Source organism: Carassius carassius, chromosome 27 (assembly GCF_963082965.1).
Source record: "Carassius carassius chromosome 27, fCarCar2.1, whole genome shotgun sequence".
Classification (NCBI taxonomy): domain Eukaryota; kingdom Metazoa; phylum Chordata; class Actinopteri; order Cypriniformes; family Cyprinidae; genus Carassius; species Carassius carassius.
Window position 1 is genome coordinate 21,638,787 of NC_081781.1, and position 8,877 is coordinate 21,647,663.

General features: G+C 35.9%; 1 protein-coding gene across 1 annotated transcript; it reads right to left on the reverse strand.

Annotated features, from left to right (window-relative positions):
• Positions 1–3,017: 3,017 nt before the first annotated feature.
• Positions 3,018–8,214, reverse strand: LOC132107435 (protein FAM177A1-like). The gene is made up of 5 exons (XM_059513643.1): positions 8,209–8,214; positions 4,899–5,087; positions 4,691–4,757; positions 3,653–3,750; positions 3,018–3,569 (listed from the first exon to the last, which is right to left on the reverse strand). The coding sequence occupies exons 1-5, from the start codon at positions 8,212–8,214 to the stop codon at positions 3,381–3,383; spliced, it is 549 nt and encodes a 182-aa protein (XP_059369626.1). The 3' UTR covers positions 3,018–3,380.
• Positions 8,215–8,877: the final 663 nt, after the last annotated feature.

Below are 8,877 nucleotides of genomic sequence, written 5' to 3' on the forward strand. Positions count from 1 at the left end.
CCATCATGAAGCATTACATACCCGGGTCACCGGAGAATTTATATGTTTCTAGCAAATAGACTGATCGTTAACACCTTGACAAAATCACTTAATTAATTTGTGGGCGAAAATTTAAGACGAAAATGTTATAGTGAACACATGCTTCTTGACGGTTTTGTAATGAACACCGTAATAGTTAGGACCGATGATGAGTAGCGATTGTGCTTCATGACTGTATTTGCAGACTTTGACATTTTATGATATAGGCTATGTACATTAAGGAAAATATTTCCTTTTTACACTGTGTTCTGCAGTTCTCTAATAAAAGGGTATTTCATGCTATTCTGTAGGCTATCACATGTATCGCGCCATGTCCTCCTGTGCTCCCGTTGTGGACAATGTGACTGTAAGGCAGCGCTGATTATTATTTTATTTTACTTTTAATACATTTTGAATTACGTTTGGATTTTACTAGATGTATATAGCCTAAAACAATCGGCACAAATAACACTGTTGGATTTAATCTTCATGATAATGTGGATATAACGTATGAAATGGAGTGAAAATTAAATGTCATTCATTCTTATAATCGTTCTTCTCACATTTATTTTCTACAATCTAACTTCAGTTCACGACCTCACCATCGGTGTCGCCAATTCCCTTTGTCTCCAGAATGTGCGTACGCACGGCTCAAAGTTTGCTTAAAGGTGCGCACATTCTCCCGTCAAGTTTGTTTTTTTATAGATCACAACCTTTGCGTGGGAACTGGCGTACGTACGTTTCCAGCCCCGTTTTGTGCGTACGCACGCTTTATAAATGAGGCCCCTGGTGGGTATCGACGGACGACGGAACACGGAGCTGTCACGCAGCGGAGCCGTTCCGCAGCCGTTCCGCATCTGGTGGAAATTGGGGGTAATACTCTCATTGTAGAACGTCTTTCAGCCAATCAGCTGAAAAAGAATCTGGTTGTCATTACAACAAACTTGCTCTTTCTGCCGCCCTCTGTTGGTATTGCTCATGTTATGACGTCACAGAACAACTGACCAGAGAAAACATACAGAAACAAACCCAAAACTCAAGTTTGTTGAAAAGTGCAGGTTTAGTCCACTCATAATGTCTTGTATCACGGAAACATTATGAGGGAAATCCACACCTTACCAATAAGTTGAGATATTCTGAAAATGCACTTTAATTTTTAACGTTAGAATCTGTTGTATGTTGTAGACTTAATTAAACCAGCAATTATGATTTAGAAATGTCTGTAGGTTGTACACTTAATATGATTTAAAATTAACACTATTTATTTAAACTGCTACATTTGGATGAACGTGGAGGCTGGAAATCAACCTGAATCCATGAGACGATTTTCAGTTTCAGGTAAGAAAAACGACCTATTTTGAGGTTGTTAACAGAACTCATATTTGTTTTGAAACCACAAACTGCACCATTGGAGGAAACCATCCTGAATCACTCTTGGGATGATTTTCAGTTTAAAGGTAGGAAGAAATATCTATTTTAGGTTGTTAATAGAACACTAATTAACTCTATTGTTCTTTTAATTTGCATTGGAACGACACAACAAACTGCACCATTTGAATGAAGGTGGAAACCAGCCTGAATCTTTGAGATGATTTTATATTTCAGGTGAGAAAAACAACCTTTTTTTTGGTTGTTGATAGAACTTATAATTAACACTATTGCTCTTGTTTTGTATTGAACAACAAACATGCAACATTGGAGGAAAACCGGCTGACTATATCTTGGGATGATTTTCAATTTTAAGGTAAGAAGAAGAACCAATTTTGAGTACTAACTAACACTATTTTTTATTTTTGTATTGAAACGACAAACTGAATAATTGGAGGAAATCAGCCTCAATAGTTCTTAGGATGGTTTTCAGTTTTAAGGTAGGAAGAAGAACCAATTGTAGGTTGTATTGTTTTTTTTTTTTTTTGTATTTTAACATCAGATTGCAACATTTGATTTGGTACTATTGCATTTCCATGACAATCCAAAAAGGAAAAAAAATCAAGAAAAAGATGTCAGTCACTCTCTCAGCAGCTTAACTAGTTTTCTGTAATTTAATTCCAGTGTAGTATAAGAAAAGTATAGTGATTTAAATGTACTTAAAATATGCGTATAGGTAACTAAACCAATTATTATTATTATTATTATTTACTTGAAATAAATATAAACTGAAATAAAATATAATATAAAAATGTATCATTTGATCACCTGCAGAACTTTCCACTTAAATTTTTTATGATTGGCTCTCACACTAAGGGGCCGTTTAGAAAGGCAACGTTGTCAGCCAAAAATGCGAAACTCTTTGTGCGTTTTGCCTGTTCGTTTACAAGACAACAGCGTTTTGGTGACTGAAAACACATATTTTTGAAAACGGGTTTCAACGTTCAAGTTCTTGAAATGCCACCATTATTGTTTCCGTGTGAACACTTAATATGGGAATCTTTGAAAACGGTGACGTCATGCACATGCGTAGTACGTGTCGATTTTAAAGGCAAGCGCGAACAAACATACACAATAATGGTACTGTTGTTGCTGCTCAAGAGTTTACTAACACTTCTTCAGCAAAGTGTGGATTTACTTCAATATTACAACCAACAGCGGAGACGCATCATATAATAGTCACTTCCCTACAGGTACTGTTTACTAACAAGATAACAGCGCCAACTAATGGCCTGGCATAAGTAATACAGCGTTTATGGCCGTTTTTGCAGATATCTGTAAACACGAATCATTTTGAAAATGTTGCTGTGTATAAATGAAACTTTTTAAAACAGAAAAACTTTTCCATTTTTGACCACGTTGTTGTTGTGTAAAAGTAGCCTTATTTACCCTGTTTAGTAGATTGGGCCCCTAGCATCTCAGTAATACTAAAATAACACTACTAAACAGTCACATAAGATATAATCCTGTAGTATTTTATTAGTGTTAAACACAAAATTGTAAAAAAAATATATACAATTGATTTAAAAAACTCATTTAATGATTCATTGTAAACAATGACAAGACTAATATCGAGCTTTACCAGTATATTAAATAAAAACTGGAAATTCAGTGTGGGGTACGCTTCAAAACACTAATAATAATACATACATTACATTCTGTACAGATTAAAAACACAGAAATGTTCAGTGTAGTGTATTTCCATTTCTAGAAGAATTCATTTTGGGTCTGAGGCTAAAGAATTGGCTCATCTCCTCATTAGCACCATGATCAGTATATTTTGTTTCACTGGCCCAGGATCAGTGCATTAAGGCAGTCAAAGACACAAGATAATATTTATAATAAGAGCCTGATTATGTCTCTGTGGTAATAAGTGCTTTTAAGAATAGAGGCTAATGTTTAAACCACAATTATATGACAGACTATTTTAGTAATCAAGTGCTAGTAACAAGAGCAGGGATGTGAACTGTGGTGGGTGCAAAAGAAGGGTGAAGGTCCAGCTCATTGGTCACCGATACTTGAGTACTGTTAGTCTTTGGATCCTCATCTTCATCATTTTGCTGCTCTCCAAACAGGAGCTCTGCCTCTTCAGTGAGCCGTGTATCTTTATCTCTCTCTTCCTTCTGTGAAAACAACAACAACAGGCACATGTGACAATTCTGACTCATAGATATTGTGATTATACTAATATAAAGGACTGCGGTACCTCCCACTTTGACCGGCTGTATTCATCTATGGCATACTGGCATTTAGCTGAGGTGATGCCAAAAAGCGATGCCATTCGCTCACCGAGGTAGTCACAAGCTATGAGATGGGACAGGCAGCATTTGACATAGTTATGAAATTTTGAATGTGAATATTTATATGTTGCATTATAAAGGCTGAGAAATAAGCTCTTATACATTTTAGCTTTAATTATTGTTGGATGTTTGTGTATGTATTCATCCATACAGTTTTTTTTAAGTCTGTCTTTTTTAAGGTGCTTAGTGAAGCTCTTGTGGATTTCAAATGATTAAAGAAAATATCTGTTTAAATGAAAATGCTGTTTTGCATATTTGAATTAAACATCAAAACCAACATGTCATAATCGTTTAACATCGTCCACAATGGCCTGAGGAGGATTTAACTGCTAATTGCACAGACACAAACAAAAATACATAAGAAAAAAAAAATCCCCAGGCACTTTTATACACATTTCTGTTATTATGCCTGTGCACAGAATATGATTTTTTAACAGTTTTCTCCAAAACGAAAAGCTAAGATTGTTGTTGATTTAATAAAGCTTGGAATTAAATATTGTGGATAGGTGATAAAATAAAATACAATTGAATTGTTTTTGTGTAGTATAAAGTTTTTGTATAGTGATATAAATGTACTAAATTAAAAAAAGAATACACACACACACACACACACACACACAAACACACACTATATTGCCAAAAGTGTCTAATGAACAGAATGAACAGATCATTTCCATGACTGCAAATCTTAACATTTAAGCCTACAATGAAATTCTGAAGAACTGTGTGCTTCTAACTCTATGGCAACAGTTTGGACGGGACACTTTTCTACTTTTCTTGTGCAACAAATCTGTAACAAAATATATCAGAAAGAAGGCAATTGTGATAAATATTGGCTTTAACGTGCAAACAAAATACTTCAGCATAAACAGTACATTTTTAATCTGGAGCATTTTTTAAAATATTTATATTTAAATATTTATTCAGTTTTGAATCAGACTTACCAGATATAGTGGATGTAGCTGCTCTCCACATCTGAAACCAGACATATGGGCCCCAAGCCAGCTTGGACTAAAAGGAGAGAGAGAGTCTTATTCTGATATTTTCATTGTATAGAAAACAATCCTACATAACAGGTTTGGAATGACATTATGGGTAAATGATGACAGAATGGCTGAACCGAAGGATCCTTCTTTGCATTTGTTCAAACACGCATACTGTGTCTATGGAGGACAGAAGGTCTTTCTTTGCGTTCTGTGTTTTGTCTTCCTCCTCCTCATCTGTACTGTATTCTTCCATGGTCTCCCCGCTGGAGAAATGAATAATGCGGCGTGGGGTCTTCTCTTTTCTGTCCAGATCACCAAGCTCCACACACTCATAGTCCTTCTGTTTTCCAGAGCTCTGTCCACAGGCACACAGCAGATATATTACACATAAGTTGGTTATGCAAAATATGACTGACTTTTCAACTGGAACAAGGAAAGAAAACTGGACTAGCGCTTAAAAAAAAAAAAAAAAATACAGGAACAATAGTTGTTTTCCACAATACCACAGTAAGTATTGCATCTAAAATCATAATAAATATATATGGGTCTTCAAACCATTTTGCCATTTTCAATTCTTTATTTAATGTCTATTATCACATTATCTTTCCCCTGTAGTAGTTCAAAACTTTTAGTACAAAACCGGATCTCATGACATATTTGGGGAAGTTGTGGCCTAATGGTTAGAGAGTTTGACTTCTAATCCTAAGGTTGTGGGTTCGAGTCTCGGGCTGGCAATACCACGACTGATGCGCCCTTGAGCAAGGCACTGAACCCCCAACTGCTTCCTGGGTGGTGCAGCATAAATGTGTGTGTTCACTGCTGTGTGTGTGCACTTTGGATGGGTTAAATGCAGAGCATCAATTCTGAGTATGTGTCACCATACTTGGCTGTATGTCACGTCACTTTATTTTCATCCCACATAATCAAGACCATTGTGATATGAATTGAGAACATTTGAAATGATTGCCAAAACACAACAGTATGATCTTCTTTTAATTTAGTACTTTTAACAATCAGTTCAAGAGCAGACAATGCAATATTCATTTTCATGTCATGTTATAAAATACACTTACATTAACTTGCATATCTCACATTGCTTAGCTACTTCTGGGAACCAATTTGTCCTCAGAATATGGTTACAGTAAGTAGGTGTACACACGCACACACACACATGCACACACACACACACACACACACACACACACACACACACACACACACACACACACACACACACACACACACACACACACACACACACACACAGGTATTTCTATTATTATGGTGAAATTCCATAGGAGTGATGGCTTTTACACTGTCTCGCCCAACACTAACCCCACTCTTAAACACTCTTAGGAATATAATTGTTTTTCTCATTGGACCCAAAAAAGGACATCTTTGTGGGGACATTTTGTGCCCGTATAATAGGGTTTACACACAAACACACACACACACACACACACACACACACACACACACACACACACACACACACACACACACACACACACACACACACACACCCTTACAAAATAGTGGTTATCATCTTAGATAAATCACTTTTAGTGTAAAAAATAATTAATTGCATTTAGTTATCCCTTAAATTGCAATCACGTTCTATAGAAACTATATATCTATTGAATCTAAATTTATAGATTAACCAAATTATTCACTGATTAAGCATTAAGATGAGTTTGATTCAATAATAGACAAATGTATTGAATTGAATGAGAAGTCATGCAAATGAAAAGTTTGATAATAATAGCTTTATAAAAGGCAGTTAGTGTGTATAAAACATTTATATAGATGATTCTAATTTTGTGCAAATGAAAATATGCTGAAATGTTTGACAAAAAGCGCACTCATGATGATCTGTTATGATATTAATACTAATTGTGGAAATTGTGCCAAAGCAATTAAAAAAATCTTTAATATAGTAACTTTTGTTGGAACAGTTCTACGGTAGCTTTAATCTGACCGTTTAGGTTTATATGTAAATATGTAACAAACAATAAGTAGCCTATATTAAAAACCAAGACGTTTAGTATAACTTTATTATGTTAGAGATGACCATTGTTTAATTCCTGGCACAATATGAATGCTTAAATTAAATTAATGACAACAACAACAACAACAAAAAAAGATAAAAGTACAATAAAACGGTGCAAACCTTCATTATAATTTAGTGGGTTTTAAAATAAATGCATACCGTATATCAGAGTTATTCAGACGTGTAGTTTTACGCATGGTTTAAATTAGTCAAATATATAATTTAACTTGTCAGAGTCCATATCATGTCTGAAACTTATACCAGAGCCCATCTACGGAGAGCCTTCCCACTCCCTATTAAGTCCTATTGTACCGAATTTTGGTTGCAGTTCCACCAGAGTTCCACTGGGGGCGATTGCCATGAGTGCAAAATGAATGGTAGTCTATGGGGCTAGATGGCTAAATTTGTCCCTTTCACCCGATTGCCGTTGAGAAATCTCAGATCTGATTGTAGGTTTTGCAAGTTCAACATGGGTTATAGGTCGAAAGTACTTGAGTACTTATGTCCTTTCGATTTCTTACAGGTTGAGTTGTTATTGCCCATAACACGCTAGCATTCTGCTAATGAACGCTGATTGGTCAGTGAAGGACTGATTACGACCAGAGATACCGCTTAATGGCATCCGAATCAGAATAAGCGGGATCAGAATGTTAAGGCGGACTTTTTCGCCCAAGTTTTTCTTTTCAACGCAGCAACTTTTTGGTTGCTGGCACTTTTATCTGCCTATTGTTATGTATGTACTGTGAAATTTACACGGAAAATAAATTGAATTTGAGTACTTGTTGTGTTATTCTTGTGTTAAGAAACACTGGATACATATGGTATAGTATTGCCACCTTTTAAAAAAACACAAACAAATGTCACGCTCAATAGTGCTAAATATCAATAAAAATTGAAAAAGGAAATAAATGCCTCCAGGTGTGCAATGATAAATTGTTCTAATAGTGGGCAAGGGATGTCCTATTTCTCATTTCCCAAGGACGAAAAAAGGTAACCCATGTGGACTGTGTTAATTGTCAAAGCCATTGTGTGTATTTTCGGCGTGGTCTTTCAAAACAACAAAACAAAAACTCTTCTAGCACGTGTATTTACCTGTGTCAGCTGTGTTGTCGATGCCTCGAGAGAAAAGAAAGCGCAGAGCACGAAAGCACCAGAGCCGTTAAATAATAAATTTTTCAACGGCTCTGGAAAGCACCATAGACATTCTCTGAAAGCACCAAAGTGACGTCAATTGCCGTAAAGCAGTATCTCTGGTCGTACGATTTGTATGACGTCATTGACATTTTAAAATACTTTTTAAAGCAAATAAGTGATTCTAAAAAATCTAACTCCCAGCAATGTGTAATTTCTTTGCATCTCCTTTCGAACATTCAAATTACTAGACAAAAAATTATATCCTAAGAAAAGTGGATTTTGAGGGGTATACCGCCATGGACCTCCATTCATTCTGCACTCGTCCTGTGAGCGCCCTCATATGGAATCAGAGTGGAACTGCAACCAGTTCAGAAGCCGGAAGTGTTGTGAGAGTGAAACTTCTCGCCATATTAGACATTCTCTGGTTATACTGACGCTGACTAGATAAAAGGGTAATTCTGCCATCACTCCAGTTCCCTAGCATCAACGCGAAGTGCGCCACCTAACATTCTGGGGGGTAACTAATTTCTGATTAACAACTACCGTATTTTTCGGACTATAAGTCGCACCTGAGTATAAGTCGCATCAGTCCAAAAATACGTCATGACGAGTAAAAAAACATATATAAGTCGCATTTATTCAAGTACTCCTTGCTGCAGACTGTAGTGCGGTGACGTCACGTATGTACGTGAAGTATGTGTTAACCGCGCATGCGCAGTAATGTATATGTATTTACCGTAAATACGGTAAATACATTAATGCGCATATCCAGGTTCATTCACTTCCGGCTGTTCGTAAGGTATGGTAGATATGAGATATTACTTTTGTTTTCTTAAAAATGTTCGTTTAAATGGCTTTTAATTGTAAGAATGCTTTGGTCATAGTGTGTCATTGCAAATGTGTGCGATTTCAAACATTTATGACATGTTTTTTATGATATAATATTCGAATGCTGATCTTT

Coding starts and splice junctions, on each gene's coding strand:
- LOC132107435 (XM_059513643.1), bottom strand. Junction 4,758..4,898: donor CCTCCATAGACACAGTATGC/GTGTTTGAACAA, acceptor CTCTCCTTTTAG/TCCAAGCTGGCTTGGGGCCC. Junction 3,570..3,652: donor ACAGCCGGTCAAAGTGGGAG/GTACCGCAGTCC, acceptor TTGTTTTCACAG/AAGGAAGAGAGAGATAAAGA.